The 20,147-nt window shown below is 42.2% G+C and overlaps 1 protein-coding gene across 6 annotated transcripts in view; it reads left to right on the plus strand.

Moving 5' to 3' along the window:
• The window catches only part of sorcs1 (sortilin-related VPS10 domain containing receptor 1), a 219,248-nt gene that overhangs the window by 182,446 nt on the left and 16,655 nt on the right, over nt 1–20,147 (plus strand). For all 6 annotated transcript variants that reach the window (XM_087842206.1, XM_087842204.1, XM_087842205.1 and 3 more), the window contains exons 15-20: nt 1,542–1,659; nt 3,432–3,565; nt 10,030–10,143; nt 14,391–14,562; nt 16,691–16,877; nt 17,511–17,644. In XM_087842206.1, coding sequence (XP_087698332.1) covers nt 1,542–1,659; nt 3,432–3,565; nt 10,030–10,143; nt 14,391–14,562; nt 16,691–16,877; nt 17,511–17,644 — 859 coding nt within the window. The remainder of the gene's footprint in view (nt 1–1,541; nt 1,660–3,431; nt 3,566–10,029; nt 10,144–14,390; nt 14,563–16,690; nt 16,878–17,510; nt 17,645–20,147) is intronic.

A 20,147-nucleotide genomic window follows, 5' to 3' on the forward strand; every position in this document is an offset into this window, starting at 1 on the left:
TTCAGGGTCTGCAGCCTCAACGATCCACAAGGGCCGCGTACTTAAAGACCGCTAAGGCCGGAAGTGCGAGGCTTGTGAAATGGGACGGTCTAGCCTCCGTTGCGCTGCCTAGGTTGCCTAGCAACCATGATACTAACAGCTGGAAACGTTTCATACAGCTTTGTTTGACAGAAATTGTTTGTTTGTTTCTACATGAGCTTTGATCATTCTCTGTAAGATTAAGCTCAGCTATTGAACGGCGTATATTTTAAAGTAAAGGCTTTAAAACCAAGTTAGTACAAACGTCACTAATGTCACATAACTTTGCCGACATGTGGCCAACAGGAATGTTTTAATGTTCTTCGTTATTAAACATTTGCACATAAATAAGTGACATAATATTCAGTACTTACTTAAAGTTTACTCTTCGGGCGCGCCTCATCCGCCGTTTTTTTATTAATTTATCCACACCCACTGCCGCGCTATGCATTCTGGGATATGTTGGGCCACGAAGTCTACACCGCCACGTCCTTAAAATTCAGGGAAATGAAGGACACATTTGAGGGCCGCATTTCGAGCAGCCTTTGAATTGGGACAGCCTTCGTCGCGTCGCGGTGACGTAATCGGCCTTAAAATGCGGCCTTTAAGGCTGCAGACCCTGAATTGGGATACGGCCAAAGACGTGACGAGGACTCGGGGAATTAGAGAGTGAGAGACACAGAGAGGAGAGAGGGAGGGACGAGGGAGACATGGCAGGGTGGGGAACATGAGAACAGAAAAGGGAGAAGAGACATAACAACAAGGCTAAGACCCGAGAGATCCCAAGAGAGAGGGACACAAGGACAAGGACTCAAAGAGGACCTAATAGACAACTCTAGACTTCAAAGACAAGAAAAACTCAAAACATAGAAAGAACTAAACTGAAGGCTGAACTGTAAACGTTGAACTTAAACCTTCTTTATAATGTGAGAGTCACAAAAACACTATAATCAGACCCAGTGCCCTGACACAAACCTGTAAATCTTATATATCCATGCTTGCAACAGCAGATCATCTGTTGGAGCATTTGTCTCTTTCTAACTCACAGTCTTTATCAGCTTTTAGTATTTCACTTTTAAAGGCTCTCTGTAATCTCCTTAAACAGCTTTCCACTGCTGGTAGTATCAAATGCTAGCTAATGAAGTTGTTTATTTCTGGTTGCACTTTCAGTTTGATGCTCTGAAGTGTATTTGGAGCATCCGAAAGCTGAATGCGCGGGATCAACGTTAATAGACCTCGGTGCTTCCTTTCACGATAATGAGGCTCACGACATTCAGCGCAGCAATGAGCCTCACAGATGTGTTTTTAATCATGTGTGGTCAAAAAAGCATCAGCTCTGTGGCCTAGATGATAAGATTCATCAGACAATGCTTATTAGCAGGATGAATTCACTCGCGGCTTTGATCTTCGTGAGGGATTTGCTCGCCAGACTTTTCCTTTAACATCGTTTTAGTTCGATCATTATCCAAATCGTGTTTTGCATTTAACGAGCGCAGCGTGTGCGTCTGCTTTCTTTTTTTCAGGATATTCGGACATGTCAGTCATCGATCGGAGTGGCAACTGGTGAAAATAGACTTCAGGTCCATTTTCAACAGGAGGTGTATAGAGGCAGATTATCAGACATGGCACCTGCACAACCAGGTACGGCGTTTAATCACATCAGGATAGAGTTTTGATTCTTTTTACACCCTGTACAAAATGTTTTAGCCTTTAATTATATTTCAAAACTGTTTTTAATTAAATAACATTTTAAAGAGGCAGACTATTAAATTGGTTTTTAATTTAAAAAGTATACTAATGAGCTGCTTCAGTAAAACACATTATGAAACCAGGTCTAAGTACCCTAGCTATACTAACCCCAAGTGCTATGTTTAGCAGAAAAACTAAATAACTTTAAATTATAGACAGTTTTACGGAGCCCCGCAGGGGACATGGGAGAAAAAAAATTAAGACGGACTTTTGCGAGATCTCGCAAAACAAACTCGGGATCTCGCAAAAGTTTTAGCCGCATTCTTCCCATTAGCTTCGAGCTAACGGGAGGTCGAGACCTACTACAGCCGGGAGGAACACCGCTTTCCCGGCACATCGTGCCTCGACCTCCCGGTCGGCTTCGAGCCAGCGTCCGAAGAATGCGGCTAAAACGTTTGCGAGATCTCGCAAAAGTTTTGCGAGATCCCGAGTTTGTTTTGCGAGATCTCGCAAAAGTCCGTCTTAATTTTTTTTTCTCCCATGTCCCCTGCGGGGCTCCATACAGTTTTCCCTTTGACTGCATGTCTTGAAAAGCCAAAATTCCAATATTCTGAAATGTTAGGGTCAGAGCTTTCAAACTGGGAATCATGGAATAAAATGGTAGTAAGTAAAAGGCAGGACTCAGCCTTGCATGAAAAAACACTCCAAAAGGAATTAAACTTGTTACTTAATGAGCTATTATTTCCAAATGAGAAGTAAATTCATTGAAGGAAGTCTGAAGTCTGTGGAGACCATCTCCTCCAAACACAAGTTCTTAAGTTTGGTTGATTCAGAGCTCCTCGCTGTACGCTTTCGGCTTTGCTGTGTTGTGAAGCTGGAGCTGGAGCTCTTTACGATTCCTCCCTCACGCTTTAAGTGAACCTCCCAGCATACGTTAGACCTGCTCCGAAAGCTCCTCAGCCTGGCCGGGCCTGAAGCAGAGCCAGACATTTAAAGCTCGCCTTTATTCACGGCCCACTTCTGTAATTGGTTTAGACACCCATATGCTCAAAGCAGGCTAATGATCAAAACATATAGCATGGAAGATGACAAGAGTCCAAGCCAATTACAGGGCTAAACTGTCCAAACGTAGAGGTAGTGTGGGTATAAAAAATAAACACCAGCTGAAAACAGAGGTTTTGTGTTTAAGTTAGGGAAGGAGCTGGCAGTTGTGTTTGTGGATGCTGGCAAGACTTTTTTTAGCCATCTCACTAGTGACACCTAATGCACAAAGACAGAATCTTGTGGTAATAAAACGAGAGCAGCAGTGTAGGACGAAGGATGCAGTGGAAACAGGCTGCTGATATCTTCACATCTTTTTGTACTCGACTGATTTTATATTCACTTCCCACACATAGACACGTGGCTAAAAATGGATTGGGTTCTGGCAGCGTTTGCAGCTGAAACTCCTTCACAGTCGTTCATCTCAATATCACAAAAAAATCCCTTAAAAAAGAACTCAAGCAGCACATTCGACAGTGTGACGCTTGCAACGGGGGAACAGTCGCTGAGCTGAGCACGCCACACGCCACGAGCCCGTAAATATTCGCTGAACGAGAACGGCGTTCTTTGCACACATGGCTGATTGTATCCTGTAAGTTATTTATTGTGGATACGGAGTTACAAAATCACTTCAGTTTCAAACTCTGTTTCTTTCCGCTCGGCTTTGTTTTTGGACCCTGCAGGGTGAGCCGTGTCTGATGGGAGTCAAAAGAATCTACCGAAAGCTGAAGCCCACGTCCAGGTGCGTCATGGGAAAGACGTACTCGGTGACCATGACGTCGGCACCATGCGACTGCACAGAGGCTGACTTTGAATGGTCAGTATTTAATTTTCATTCGGTCCACTTTGTATGTGCTAACACTTTACAATCCCCACTTTTAAACTGTGCATTAATAATTCAGCAGATTTGAATAAGTATAATCTGGGACTACTGGGCTCTGGTGGCTCCCTGGGAGCTGGAGAATTGTGCCTGGGTCTCTGCCTCAGTTGGTGGCGGTGGGGGACTGGGGTTGGTGCTCTCTAACGGTCTTGGGGTGTGGGGCCTGGGGTGCTTGTGGTGGCGGGTTGGCCTCTTCTGGGTGGGTCCGGCTACAGGGCCTGGGGCCAAGACCCTTCTTGCGTGGGGTTGGTCTGCGCCCCCTTGGGTGGGCTTTCTCAGGTGAGGAAGCATACATTGCTGAGTGCAGCTTGTCCCAGACCCAGACCAGGGTGTCTTGTCCTTTTCCTGTGTGTGTCCCAAGACTCTACCACTGTCTTGGGTGGAGGCCCCGGACTGGGTGGTGTCATTGCAGACCCTACACCCCCCCCTGTGGCTGGGTGTGGGAAATGGGGGTGCCTACTGAGCCAGTTGTTTCCTGGCTCACAGTGGGTGGAGCCATTCATGTGGCTGTGCCGGGTCTACCTGTGAGTTTTTGAGTGTTTGTGTTCCAGGTGTTGTGTGTTCGTTCTCTTACAGGTGCTGTAGTTGGCGATGCATTGTGTATTTCTTTTTGTACTCTGTTCTTTTATTATGTCTTCCCCAATCCTCTCCCATTATTCTCTCCCTGTCCTGCCTTAGACATTGTCAGACTGTATACCACATATAATAGAATAACTGAAATAACAGGAATGTAAATGAAGAAGTAAACAGAAAAAGCCTAAACAAGAGGAGCCTATAGAGAATTTATAGAGCTGCTCTTGGAAAAGCGAAATGTGTTTGGCACACAGTGCATTCAGATCATCATTCTGATTGTAAAAGCTGCGGAGAGGTCAGAAGAAGAACAAGAAAAAGAAAAAGCAGCTGGAGCAAACACTCGACATTGTCAGAGTGTTTGGATTCTCTGTGTGTTTGCTGGGTTTTTTGTTTTTGCTAAGAAGTCTGACTCCTGTGAGCCCTTTTCGGGGTGTGTGTGTGTGTGTGTGTGCACGCACTAGGAAGCCTGCAATATTAAACCAAAGTTGCTGGAACTCTTAACACTTTACCATCCACTTTGTTATTGCCTTTGACCTTGAACAACCCTGTAAATAAACCTGTTAAACCTGTAAAACCTGTTTGGCATGTGGCCAAAATGTAGCCTAACCCGAACTGAGATCTGGTGGATGTTAACAGGTTATGAATTTTACTGTGAACACACAATGATAATTCATTATTGTTAATCATCATTAGCAGCACTGGGATTCATCATATTCATTAGTTTATCCATTCTTAGATTGTATTTATGAATTTTACATTTTGTCATAGCTGATAAAACCTGCTGATAGTATTTTAAAAACATTACACGTTATATGATTTACTGTGTATTTAGTAATGTTTTGTACCCGGTGCTTTAGCTGCACTAGGTAGCTTTAAATATAATTTTAATGTTGCAGTGAGGTATTTTGAACCTAAACCATAATGTTCCTAATGTAACCACATCCAGCCTGTAGTGCAAAAACATATTGCATTTAATCTTATTGGAGAATATGAATTCTTTACAAAAGACTTTCCAGTAATTATATTAAAGGTTTATTGGAGATTCTGAAAAACTAGTTCATGCATTTATTACTTCCAGGCTGGACGACTGTAATTCATCATTATCAGGCTGTTCTAGAAACTCCCTGAAAAGCCTTCAGTTAATCCAAAATGCTGCAGCAAGAGTCCTGACAGGGACTAGAAAGAGAGAGCAGATTTCTCCTGTTTTGGCCCAGAATTGAATCCTCACATACAAGATCTTGAATAATCAGACCCCATCTTATCTTAAAGCCTTATAGTTCATGTACAATATCACTTGTTGTTCCTAGAGTATTTAAAAGTAGAATGGGAGGCAGAGCCTTCAGTTTTCAGGCCCCTCTTCTGTGGAACCAGCTTCCAGTTTCTCTACTTTTATCTCTACTTTCAAGATCAGGCTTCAAACTTTCCTTTTTGCTAAAGCATATACAGTGGGGCAAAAAAGTATTTAGTCAGCCACCGATTGTGCAAGTTCCCCCACTTAAAATGATGACAGAGGTCAGTAATTTGCACCAGAGGTACACTTCAACTGTGAGAGACACAATGTGAAAAAAAAATCCATGAATTCACATGGTAGGATTTGTAAAGAATTTATTCGTAAATCAGGGTGGAAAATAAGTATTTGGTCACCTCAAACAAGGAAAATCCCTGGCTCTCACAGACCTGTAACGTCTTCTGTAAGAAGCTTTTCTGTCCCCCACTCGTTACCTGTATGAATGGCACCTGTTTGACCTCATCATCTGTATAAAAGACACCTGTCCACAGCCTCAACCAGTCAGACTCCAAACTCCGCCATGGCCAAGACCAAAGAGCTTTTGAAGGGCACCAGGAAAAGAATTGTAGACCTGCACCAGACTGGGAAGAGTGAATCTACAATAGGCAAGCAGCTTGGTGTGAAAAAATCAACTGTGGGAGCAATCATCAGAAAATGGAAGACATACAAGACCACTGATAATCTCCCTCGATCTGGGGCTCCACGCAAGATCTCATCCCGTGGGGTCAAAATGATCATGAGAACGGTGAGCAAAGATCCCAGAACCACACGGGGGGACCTGGTGAATGACCTGCAGAGAGCTGGGACCAAAGTAACAAAGGTCACCATCAGTAACACACTACAACGGCAGGGAATCAAATCCCGCAGTGCCAGACGTGTTCCGCTGCTGAAGCCAGTGCATGTCCAGGCCCGTCTGAAGTTTGCCAGAGAGCACATGGATGATACAGCAGAGGATTGGGAGAATGTCATGTGGTCAGATGAAACCAAAGTAGAACTTTTTGGTATAAACTCAACTCGTCGTGTTTGGAGGAAGAAGAATACTGAGTTGCATCCCAAGAACACCATACCTACTGTGAAGCATGGGGGTGGAAACATCATGCTATGGGGCTGTTTTTCTGCCAAGGGGACAGGACGACTGATCCGTGTTAAGGACAGAATGAATGGGGCCAAGTATCGTGAGATTTTGAGCCAAAACCTCCTTCCATCAGTGAGAACTTTGAAGATGAAACGAGGCTGGGTCTTCCAACATGACAATGATCCAAAACACACCGCCCGGGCAACAAAGGAGTGGCTCCGTAAGAAGCATTTGAAAGTCCTGGAGTGGCCTAGCCAGTCTCCAGACCTCAACCCCATAGAAAATCTGTGGCGGGAGTTGAAAGTCCGTGTTGCTCGGCGACAGCCCCAAAACATCACTGCTCTTGAGAAGATCTGCATGGAGGAATGGGCCAAAATACCAGCTACTGTGTGTGCAAACCTGGTAAAGACCTATAGTAAACGTTTGACCTCTGTTATTGCCAACAAAGGTTATGTTACAAAGTACTGAGTTGTATTTTTGTTATTGACCAAATACTTATTTTCCACCCTGATTTACGAATAAATTCTTTACAAATCCTACCATGTGAATTCATGGATTTTTTTTTTCACATTCTGTCTCTCACAGTTGAAGTGTACCTCTGGTGCAAATTACTGACCTCTGTCATCATTTTAAGTGGGGGAACTTGCACAATCGGTGGCTGACTAAATACTTTTTTGCCCCACTGTAGTTACTCTGCAATATTGGGTTATATATAATAATATAATATTGGGTTAACGTAGGCTGCTGCAAGCTTCCCATGATGCATTGCATCTTTCTTGCTCACCTTTTTCACACACTGTGTGTTTATACACCACGCTGCATTTAATTATTAGTTATTATTAATCTCTGGCTCTTTTCTGTACTGTGTTTTCTGTCTTCCTTCACTCACCCCCAACCAGTCACAGCAGATGTGTCTAATTATTGCTGCTAAATGCAAACCTCACCAAATTATCTTATGCTTGTTGTTAGGAATGTTTACATCACAGTTGCCTGGGCTTGGCAAACTTACAAAGCCACCGTAATTTCTGTAAGGGTAAGGCAGAGCGGGTCTCAGGAGCTCGGAGAGAAAAGCGTCTGGACTTCTTTAAGTTTCCTTGAAGACGTTTCATCCGAGAAGCTTCTTCAGTCCTAGGATTTTAAGGCCTGTGGGAGGGTCCCCCAGGAGGGTTGTGGACCCCTTATTGATCCTCTGCTTAATCATATACAATACAATTTACCAGCAAATGGTAGAATAATCTACTTTATTACAGTTACTGGATTTCAGCCATTCACCCTCCATTGGTTGTTGGTGATGGGAAAGAGAAGAGAGCAGACAGAGCCACAGTTGAATAAATGTAAAACTGAGTGTGTTTCATTTTTCTCTTATTGTTTCTGCCCTCCACAGATGGAAGTAAAAACTAGCCAGAGCTTTAAGTTCAGGAATGACACTGTGTCCTCCTCATAGCATTACACACTATTAGTGCACCTATCAGCCCCGTCCCATTTTTCATTGTATGGTGTTTCAGTTCAATTCAGCTTTATTTATACAGCACCAAATCACAACAACAGACGCCTCAATGCACTTTATATTGTAAGGTAGATCCTACAATAATAGATACAGAGAAAAACCCAACAATCATATGACCCCCTATGAGCAGCACCTTGGCGACAGTGGGAAGGAAAAACTCCCTTTTAACAGGAAGAAACCTCCAGCAGAACCAGGCTCAGGGAGGGGCGGGGCTGTTTGTAGTGTCAGTATGTTTCCCTCCAGTTAATACACAACACCACGGTTCTTCATTCACAGATGGATTTATTCTTCAGTCACACTTCTCCTCCAAACCACCTTAAAATTCACCGTCAAACTATCATTACATAAAAGTACAGAATGACCAAACAAAAAAAATTACAATTAAACATTAAACCCAAGTTAACAAATGCGCGATACACAGTTAACATACCTCGCTGGTCCGCTTCAGGAACAAAAACGAAAATAATTCCCAATTTCTTCTTCTTTACTTAGCTTTAGCTTTCTTTTACTTTAAAACAGCTTATTTATTCCTTCTTGTGACTTAGTTAACTTATAGTTTAGCTTCTTTGCACATGCTTTCTAGACTGCACTTTGCGTCACTTAAAGGGGCCTGTGCGCAACACAGAATGAAACTTAGTTCCTACCCCAAAAGGAACAACAATAAATAAAGGAAATAAATAACATATTGAAAACAAATTGACATAATTTATAATTATAAGTCAGGATACAAAAATCATTCATGCTGGACTCCCAGACATCACTCTGGACCACTGCTGCCATCTGTTTGTTTGCGTTGCTGACATCCGTGCACAACAAGCTTGTGTTTGTGGCGCTTGGATCAGAGTCGTTTGGTTCCTCAGTAGCTTGTAACTCAAAGGAAAGCGTGGGCTCTGTTTTGTGGGACACTCATCATCACCGAGGGTACGACGGCATCACCTGGAGGACAGAGAACAACAAATAGCAGCGGCTAATTGTTACGCGAGGTATTTCCTTGTATTTGGCACGGAGCCCTGGTCTTATCAGTTGTAGAGATGCATTTGCAATATGTCCCGGGGTTTAAGGATACTGGGTTTAAGTGAGGGATTAAAAGATAAGAGATCACCGTGAAGGATAACATCCTCCAGATTATAATTGCAGAGCAGCTGTGGCACATTCTCCCGGTGGCTGCTGCTGCTAAATGGAAACCAGTTAGCTGCTCAAACATATAACTGTGTGTGTGCTTGTGTAGTCATTCCCATAACTGTGTGGCATCGTCACCTCTTGAAGGACAAAGTGTTCAGTGGGAAAAAAGATAATATTTCACACCTGCTTTTGTGCCGGTGACTCCTGATATCACAGCTGCAGTCACAGAGGATGCTTTTCTACATTAGACAAAAAAATATTTTCTTTGAATTATCAGCAGTTTTAATGTTTGTTTTTCTGCGTATTTGTTTTCCTTCTTTCCTCACGTTGGTCCCATACCTGCAGGTCTCTCGAGGAGGACCGCTTTTGAAACAAGCTCTATCAAAACCATAAATCACTGAGCCTAATAGCTTTCATTAACAATCACAACACTTTTGCATCTGTGTGCATGTCGCGCTAATTGGGGCAATTTGTCCCTATCATTTTGGGGACACAGCGCTGCTCTGCCTTTTAATTTATGGCACAAACAACTCGTGGGCTGTGTTTAAAGAGCACCAAAGAAGCAGCTGCTGCGGCTCCTTTGAAGTCGATACTTAGATGACATTAAGTTTCCATGTTGAATTTCAATCTGAAATGATCTTACAATGTGGAGCCTCTTTCGGTTTAGAATATTTTATTAACTTTTGATTGATTTCCCTGTGAGTATTATCTGCCATTTTTTAAGCAGGTGTCACACTTGTAACAGCCTTTATCTAATTTTCAAATTGAATTTTCCAAACGCTGTCTCCTCCATGTCCCGATTTAATGACGGCGTCTGTTTTGTCTGATCGTTGCAGCGATTACGGCTTTGAGAGACGGACGGACGGCAAGTGCACCCCTGCCTTTTGGTTCCATCCATCATCGATGTCCAGGAGTTGCACCACGGGGATGACTTTCCTTAACAGCACCGGGTGAGGATGAGAGCTGACTACAATCAGCATGCACAGTCTCAGCAGCGACTCGCAGGGATTGGATAAAATGAATGGTGCATTTGAGCCGAATAGCTCCGGGTGCTTTAATTAGTTTCTCAGGGACGACACGGTCGGGCCGAGGAAAATGTGGGCTGAATGATCAAACCTGCACTTTTAAAAAACAATCATGAACCAACAAGGATAAAGCACCGGTAATAAAAAGATCTTCTTTGGGTGAAAATTGTGTCAAGAATTTCAAAGAGGGATGAATGAAAAATTCAATGCCAAATGAGGGCGTGTGGAGTGCGGTGGCTTTTTCCAAAAATAACTCAAGCGCCCATCATTTAACATTGATGATCACAATGTGGATTGAAGCTCAGAGCTAAATGGTCCTCAGGAGAAATGCATTTAAAAAATGTCTTAAATGTTAATAATAATGGGACTAGTCCATTTTGTTCACTTAGGAAAACATAAGCAGAGGTATTGTGAATCAAACTGACGGCGATAGATGTTCACCATCTTACCCAGAACATAAGTAGGATTGTTGGGGATCAGATGTACGATGCTTGCATATTCTTCCTGCGCTAACGTGGGATTTTCATCCCACAGCCCAACGACCTGTGCTTTAGTTTCATTTGTGCTTCTAAAGTGCCTGAAAGTGTGATTGGGAGCATGAATGAACGCCGTTTCTCTGCAATAACTCCTCTCTCCCTGTGACAGCTGGGCCAGTTTGTCATGCTGTGAATTCAGAAATGTGAAGAAGGCTTTATACGTCAAATATGCTAGCGTTAGCATATTTGACGCCCAGAATAAGAACCGCTTCTGCTAAAAGTCTGCTTTGGAAAGAGTGGATTACTATAATTACTATAAGGTCATAACGGATTAATGAATATTTCTCTGACTAAAAGGTTTGGAAGGTGTCACTCTGCAGAAATCTACCATTTAGGTTCATTACTAGACTTTAAGATTACTATGTGTATCTTTTTTTTTTTTTTTGCAGCGAGAAAATAAGTAAGTAAAAAGTTTTCAAAGTTTACAGGAAACTATTCAGCGAACTGCCGTTCTGTATATAACTTTGGCAGCCTGGTGACATGTTAGCATTATCTGCTGTCGTTTTCACCAGACGTAATTTTCTTTTTCTCAATATTTATTTATTTATTTTTTGACAGAACCGTTTAAGATAGAGAAAATGTCGGGAAAAATAATTAGATCACATCCCTACAATCAGAATAAATGTGATCGTGACAAGACGAAACATTTGTGTTGTCCTGATCGCATGGCCACGAAGCCGTGTTTGTGCAGCAGTGAGCTGTGGTGCTGTATCCATCCCACTCGGTTGTTTATGTCTTGCACTCCAGACACCAGACGATGCATCCTGATGCTGTTTTTGTGTGCGATCTCTTTAGGATGGCACACGGGTGGTTTAGAGGTGTGGAGATTGAATTTTTTCCCAGTTCCTAACAGAAACGAGTGTTTTAGTTTAATTGATGATTCCAAATTGGTCAGAGGTGTGGAGGAATAGTAATTGTTGTCTGTGTACCTCCCCTCTTGCCCAGTGTCAGCTAGGATAATCGATCACCCTCTGTTGCTCCAGCTGGATAAGTGGTTAAGAAAGGGAATTAATGGATGGATGGTAGGTTGTACACTCCAGCACGGTTGTGGAGGGTCAGCAGGATGTGAGTTGATCTCTCATCCAAAAAGAAACTGACTTTCATTTCTGAACACATGTAAATGTAAATATTTAATGCATTGGAAAACAAGGCACTTTTTTTTAGAATTGATAAAGATTTGAGTTGCAAAAAAAAGGGCTATTTCTTTCTATTCTATTCGAATAGATTAACTTTTATGAAAATAAGATTATTACTATTATATATAGCTTCTTTGGATGGTGTTTTATCCTTGAGCTTGAGGGTCCTGCACAGTATCTCAGCTGCACTCTTCTGGACAGAGATCTTGGGTGTTGTTCCCGGGATCTGCTGGAGCTGCTCGCTTAGCTTGGGGGTCACTGCACCGAGTGCTCCGATTACCTCTGGGACCAGTGTTACCTTCACCCTCCACATCTTCTTGTGGAGTGGGCATGTGGCAAGAAATACCAAGGGCTGAGTTCCTGATGAAGGCTCTTAGGGTCCTGTTGATCTTGTACAGTTCTAGGTACTCGAGGATCCATGTGTGGGCCATCGAGTCATCGGCCTTCTTGTAGTCGATCCAGGCAGTGCACAGGTTGGTCAGTCTGGTCTTGCAATCTGCTCCGAACTGCTCTGTCTGTCAGTAGCTGGTGTTGAGCTTCTCTGGTATTCCTGCCAATTCCTTTCTGCGTCCCACTCGTGGTTCATGCATTGACCCATGTACCTGTACATCTTAGCTGACAGGAGCTTCCATGTGGTACTGAGGCAGGTTATTGGCTGGTAGCTGGATGGGAAGGTCGCTGCTGGGGATCATTAGGAGCCTTCAGTTACATATATATGTGGAAAGCCTAAGGGAGGCAAGTCAGCAGCACTGTTAGTGACAGTCAGCATGATATTAATTAGTCAAACCAACACGTTCTCACTCCCAAAGCGTCACATTTTACGCTAGGTGACAAATCGTCAACATATTACGTTTTCGGCTACCCACCACGTTCCTAAATGACGACCTCGGAAAAATGAGGAAATATGAGAACCGTATGGACTCAATCTACACATGTTCGCTCTTTTTCTTCAAATCGCTTAGAAACACGCTATTTAACATCATTAAAGTCCTGGTTAAGATCAGGAAAAAGGTTATGGTTAGGGCTAGGGATAAGGTTAGGTTTAGGGCTGGAATACAGGGCTGGAACGTCTATTACCGCGGGAGTGTCATTGCATTGGATTTCGGCCATAATCCGCCGCGTACCATAAGAACGCCGAAGGTCTCCTTTCGCGTTCCTCAGGAACGCCGCGGGACGTGACAAAACGTTGGCATGTTACGCCTCGGGAGTGAGAACGGGCTGGTCAGACACAGCATGAAACAGAGGAGTCAGGTTAGAGGTGGCTTGCAGAGTGGCTTGCAGTTGTGCAGCAGTTTCAACAGCGCCCCCTACAGGATGAGAAATTGGTGAGAACTGTGTAACCTGCTGAGGCTCGCACTGAGATCAGCTGATGTGTTTTTCTTTTTGCTTATTTGTTTTTTAATAAATTAAAGATCAGCAAGGTAGCAAAAGCTAACTCTAAGCTTTCGTACATCATTCATGTCCAGAAGGACTGTCATACACCCTCCCTTTCTATTTAAAGATACTTGGATAAAGAAAACATATAATTTTCTGACATGTCATAAGGATTGTAAAATATCAAACGCTGTACTCTGAATATGTATAACAACCACCATGATTTAAAAAAAAAAAAAACACGCAACACAACATCTCTGTGTTTGAAAAATGGCACATTCATTGTCACCGGAACATTAATCAGGGTAAGTCCTTTTTAAAATTTCTGAAGGTGCCTCAGCACGGCTCTTTGTTGCAGGAACATTGACATTCCCACCACATTTTAGAGTTTCTGTCAAAGGGCACATTGTTTGTGTTAGCGTCTACGCCCCTCACCACACAAACAGCACTGCTGGCACGTCAAATTGAGAAGGTTTTGTCCTTTTTTCTGTTAAGTTTTCTTGTGAATCTAAACGAGGGAAGTGCAGACAGATTAGGCTCTGCTGTTATTTTAAGTAAGTAAGTAAAGTTTGTTTATAGTGCTTTACAAGGTAAAAACATAATACAGTCATAAAATAAACCCTGGTCTAATGAAAAGCTTTTTGAAATAAAAATGTCTTTAGCTGCTTTCTGAGGGTCTCCACTGAGTCCAAACCCCGTAGAGATAGGGGAAGTGCATTCCACAGTCTGGGTGCAACAGCTTGGAAAGATCGGTCCCCTCGGGTTTTAAAGCGAGTGTGGGGGACCACTAAAAGGTTTTGGTTCGCTGACCTCAGGTTACGAGTGGAGGTGTATGAATCAGATCAGCAATGTAGGGGGGTGGGGCTGTCTCTGTGATGCTCTAAAAGTTAAAACTAGAATTTTAAAGTGGAACCTGAATCTGATTGGTAGCCAGTGCCACTGATTGGTAGCCTCGCTGTAGAGTTTTGAACAACCTGTAGGCGGGCTAGCCCTTTCATGTTTAGACATACATTTAAACATTTAAACATAAATATGGTTACATAGAGAAGTTTTTACGAACCTTATATGACGTTTGTGTTTGTCTGATGGCACATCTAATCAGTTTCATTTGCTTTTCCACCCTCAGCTACAGAAAAGTGGTCTCCAATAACTGTACAGCTGGTGTGAGCGCAGAGTACACAGCCAGGAGGCAGCAGTGTCCTATCCAAGCACCCAAAGGTCTCCACCTGGTTACCAGTGAGGGTTCGCTGACAGCTGTGTTAGGCACCAATGTCACCTTTCTTGTTTTTCTGGAGGAGGTGAGCTGTATCCAACGTTTCCCATGAAGTCACACAGAGTCAGTGTCATTATATTTACAGTGTAAATATTAGTGGATTGTTTCAAATGTACAGTTAGATTGGAAATGGCTATCTGGGTTGTTTCTATAGCAACACCAGCATCCTCAGCTGCGACTGTGCTGTATCCTCTCATATTTCCCTGTGTTCACACTCTAAACTAAACGTACATGTTTAAAGGGAGAAAAATTCCCTTTTTTTTGCTTTTTATGACCAACAGTTCTCACATACTTTGACATAGTTACACATCAACACTTCCAGAGAAGCGCACACAGTTATTAGTGATGCTAAGAGGTGTTGTCGTAGTAGTAGTGTTAGACTTTAGGGTTCAAGTTCTTCTCATCATCATTGAAAACAAAGAAGATACTCAGACAGGGACTGCCGACCTGAATGCAGTAGCACAGTTTCTCTTAGGTGGGACTTCTTTGTGATTATAGAGTCAGCTGTGCAGATTGTCTTTATTTTTAAATGCAGATCATAAAGCAAAGTAATTAAAGTAATTAATGACACTGACTTTGTTAGCAAGAGTGACTTCCTATTTGTTTCCACTGTCTGAACACAACATTCTGGGAAAAAAACCCATTTTTTTTCCATGTATAGAAAAGTAGAACGACATTTACATTTAACTGCTATCTGCTGTAGTGAAACTCTTATATCTGGAAATTATCCTCTGTCCTCTGAGAGGGTGACAGCGTCTGCATGTAAAGGCAGCAGATCGTGACCTGTGCTCCTGCTGGAAAAAGTCGACAGTGTGCAAACTGTGACTCACAGTGTCTTTTACAAGCATCCGTACATGATGAGCTAGGACTGAGATCCATGTCACTATTGACCAGAGATGGGCAGTAACGTGTTACTTGTAACGCGTTACTGTAATCCGATTACTTTTTTCAAGTAACGAGTAAAGTAAGGGATTACTATTGCAAAAACGGTAATTAGATTACCGTTACTTTCCCGTAGGAACGCTGCGTTACTGCGTTACTAAAACTGTGATTTTTTTTTGCGAGAATGTCTCATGACAGTGACGTAAGCGAGTGCGACGTTCGTGACAACAGCTGTGTGCAGATCAACAATGGATCATATATCGAGTGCAGAGAGAGTATGAGCGTGCAGCGTTTAAAGCGTGGAAGTACTGACCTTACTTTGAGTTTGATTCCATAAAAAGTGACAAAAACATTAGTGTCCGTTGTGCGTGGGAAGAAAACTTCTTTTTACAGCGAAAAAACCCTAAACTTCCAAACAAGCACCGAGTAGCTACGACGTAATGGGAAACTCACAGAGAAACTTGCGGATTCTTCCACTGACCGCTGCACACCTGCACCAGGGTAACCCTCCGCCTACCCCACTCCTGCTTTACAGGTGAAAATAGAGCAACAGGACCGCTAGTCTTTGACTTTATTTATTTTCTGCTGTGTTTTACTTGCATCTATTTGAAAGACTGAGTGTAAACACACAAAATATTTTATTTTATGTGCTGGAATGTGCAGAAAATAGGTTTAAATGTTAAACTAATTTCTTCCAGTCAGAGAATGTTGCAGATAATTAAATGTTTGCTTGATGCATAAAGTTAAAAGATTAAAACTAATAAAACAAGTTTTAAAAAGAGACTTTTCCATTTGATTACATTTTGTATGATGATTATGCAGAAAAAGTAGAATTGGGCTGAAAGATCTATCGCTTTATCACCTATTCAGGTTGTAAATCGTGTTTTTAAAAAGTAACTAAGTAATTAATTACTTTTGAAAATAAGTAATCAGTAAAGTAACGGGATTACTTTTTTGGGGAAGTAATCAGTAATTAGTTACTGATTACTTTTTTCAAGTAATCAGTCTGCTATTGACACTGTTAACTTTGGAGTAAAGTCAGTGTCTGACAAAAGTATTTCAGGCCTTGGAAATGAGACCGAGCTGAGTGACCACGCTCACAATCGCAGCCCTTAGCAGGGAGTGTGATAAACACTACCCACACATATTGTGCCTAGAGGGGAAACCGTGCTCTGTGTTGGTGAAATGTAATAAAAGCCACCTCAAACCAGAATGAATATTTCATAAAAGGCCAGACCTGCAGGTTTCCTGGAATTGTTTGTCCTGTTCAGGGTGACGGGGCGAGGACGAGCATCACTCTGGACTTCGGAGATGGCCACGCTCTTACATATTCCAACGTGAGCTCCCTCGAGGATGGGATCAAACACATCTACAAAGCTGTGGGAATCTACCGAGTGACTGCTACCGGGGAGAACAGCTTGGGCTCAGAGACCGCCATGCTCTACCTGCATGTCACATGTGAGATACCGAGTTTTGTGAAAGATGTTTTTGTGCATTTATTTAGATTCTCCAGTGTGTCTGCTCTTCGTTTCCACTTTTTATCGGAGTCTGTGGAATTGCTGTTTCCTGCTTGTACGACATCCTATACTTTATCTCTTCACAGAGCATGTTCCCCTCCCTTAGCCAAACAAACAAGTGAGATAGAACAAATCCCATTTCTCTTCCACTCAGTTCAGCTTATGCTTCGCAGCCACTCAGCCCGCAGAAGCCACGGCATCCTCATACGTAACAGGGCTGACCACCCCCGTGTATTCAGGGGGTGACAGATGTAACGGAGCTGACTTATTGATCAGGGAGCAAGTTGCCCCCACCGATCTGTCAATCCTATGTGCCAACCGTACAAATAGAGCCACCGCAGGCTCCAGAGTGCCACAGATGAAAAATAGTACACAGATGGCAGCCGGCAGTCCCAGAGCAAGAGCGAATCTTGAACAAACTCACCCTCCTCACCCACCTATAAACCCCATCTCCTCCCTCTTTTTTCCCCTCATTTGAACCGACAAAGTTATTTCATTTATTTTTATCCTCTTTTCACATACTGTGGCGCAGAGCGTCGAGTTCACACTGTGATGTATATGTGTGCCTGAGTAGGTCAGCTGGAGTATATCCATCTCTCAGCTCCATTTGTGGCTGTGAGGAATAAGGAAGTGAACCTGACTGCTGTTCTGTGGCCCAGCCAAGTGGGAACGGTCACCTACATCTGGTGGATCGGAAATAACACAGAGGTACAGCGCACTCGAGAAACTCACCACTTCTCTCAGTGCTTCTCTTCTTCTTTTGCCCATTTGCAATTAAGTAGGTTGCTGACTCCTCTGGTCCAAAATATGAGAATCATTATTTTGTGGAGCTATTTTTGTGCATGCAGGTTGGAAAATGTGTAGCCTTGCATCAATAAAAATGGTGGAACGTGCTGACCTGTTCACATAGTACCTTAATTACTGATAACCAGTGAAGTGAATGCATCTTAGTGTTAGTGTAAAAACCCTCCAAGTCTAGAACCTGCTGCAGACAGGCAGAGCTGATCAATCACACAGAGTTAAAGGGTCAGAAAAGACATATTTGTCTGTTAATCCCTTTGCGGCATCAAGCCATGCGGATAGTTTCAGCTCGGGGGACACAGTTTTGGAGATATCGGCTTTTGAAGACAAAAGATCTGCATGGATTTTGTTCAGAATAGCGAAACGTGACACTTTAAAAATGGAACAAAGACTTTTGGAAACACTGCAATTCAGAAGCAGTTTACAAAATAAAATTAATCAGCTTCCACCTTGCTGGTGGATTGAGTGACCATTATGTTTAGTGTCATTCATTTAAGTAGTTGCGTGATTATGCCAAAAGTACCAACAACTGAGCATGGATAAACTGTTTTTGTCAAAAAAGGGCATTGGCCTTGGCAGAAGATATAAAACTATTTTTTTAAAAGTAAAATATATAATCCTCGCACATTCTCACTGCCATGGTGCAGGTAAAATAAAAATTATAAATGCTACTGGTGATGGTGATGTGAGCTATTAGGATAGTGCTGTCTGATGAAGTTGCTTTCAAAGTGCTTAAGTTGTCTCGTATTGTGGAGATGTAAAGAGCTAGCTTAGCTCTTAGCACGGGGGATCCCTCATGATTCATGAGTGGGTAGTTAGCCAACTAAATGTAAATAAGACCACAAGGTTAACGTTGACTCCACGGCTACAACTCCTGATACAGGAAGAAAATCAGGTCTATGATGCTAATGCACCAAGTTAGCTTGCTATAGTTGCTTAGCGTTAGCTTTGCAACTCACCATTGGTTAGCTGGTTGCTAGTAAGTGATGTCAGCACTGATGTTAGTCATCATCAAACAAGAACTTTGGCTGTCAGACACTGACACTCTCACCATACTACACGCAGCAGTGCTGCTTTGACTTCCTAACAGTTAGCTATTATTCAAAGGTTTTACATGTAAAAGGCTAAACAGCATCTCATGCTACCGCAAACACAGCAAAGCTCTTCAATAGATAAATAAAGTTGGTGTATCTGCTCAAAGGTTGCAGGTGATTCCTGGAGTCATTTTCCCCACTGTGGTATGAAGATGAGATGCAATATCAGCCTAAACTTGAAAATCACAAAGTGAAAATTTAAAACTGGTGGTGGGAGGAAAGGTTTGCTTAAATAAAGCATGAATTTGTCAGAGAATCAGTTTTAAATTTTCACTCCGTCTAAGAGAGGTGCTCCTTGTGCTGTTGGAAAAGTAGCACACCGATTGCTGCTGTTAGGATTAGGGATGCACCGATACCGATACTGGTATCGGGTATCGGGGCCGATACTGTAAAATGTGTGTGTACTCATACTCGTAAAAGTTAACCGATACCATGAACCGATACCAACTTATTTCATTAATCAGAGGGTGGCTTGTCATTTCTGTTGTAGTTTTTTAGATTGGCCACTAGGGGGCCAATTATTATTTTATTTATTATTTATTTTATAATTTTTTATATTTTATTATTTATTTAATAATAATTATTTTGTTTGTTTGTTTACAATATGGACACTCTGCAATAATTTAAAAGTTTATTTTATTCTCAAACCTAATTTGTATTTATTTTATTCCAAACAGAAGTGTTTATTTATTATTCTGAAAGCTCGAGACAGTGCCAATAGTTCAGTGATATTTTGTAAAATTACAATGTGGAGACTCTGCAATAATTTAACAGAAGTGCTTATTTTTCACTTGAATTTTTTTGTGGTCATTTCTATTAAGATTTTATTTTTTTTCGGCAGCGAATATAATAAAACCTGTCCTCCAATTAATTGTATTTGTGTGTGTGTGTGTGTGTGTGTGGTAGAAGTATCGTTTTTTGTACTCTGTATCGGTAAGTACTCAGATCCAAGTATCGGTATCGTATCGGTTTGAAAAAACTGGTATCGTTGCATCCCTAGTTAGGATTCTATTAGAACTTCCTGAAAAAGTAGAGCGTTGTTCCTCCAAATATAGCAGCTGTCAGAGTGCAAACACACTGACCCCGGCTTTACTAGCATCAACAGGATTAGCAACTAATGTAATCAATACACTAGAACCATAACATTTAACATGACACATCAAAAAATTTATATTACAAGAGAATAAAAGAAACAATTCAAGCATTCTGGTCTGAGGATGCACTGCTATAGCTGTAGAAATGCTCCACTCCTCTCTGTCTGTGTAATTGTAGCTGGGTAAATGTGTTTGCTCAGCACTAACAGGGGCCTTTCCACA

The sequence above is a fragment of the Neolamprologus brichardi genome, chromosome 6 (assembly GCF_056152115.1).
Source record: "Neolamprologus brichardi isolate AB-2024 chromosome 6, ASM5615211v1, whole genome shotgun sequence".
NCBI classification, from domain to species: Eukaryota; Metazoa; Chordata; class Actinopteri; order Cichliformes; family Cichlidae; genus Neolamprologus; species Neolamprologus brichardi.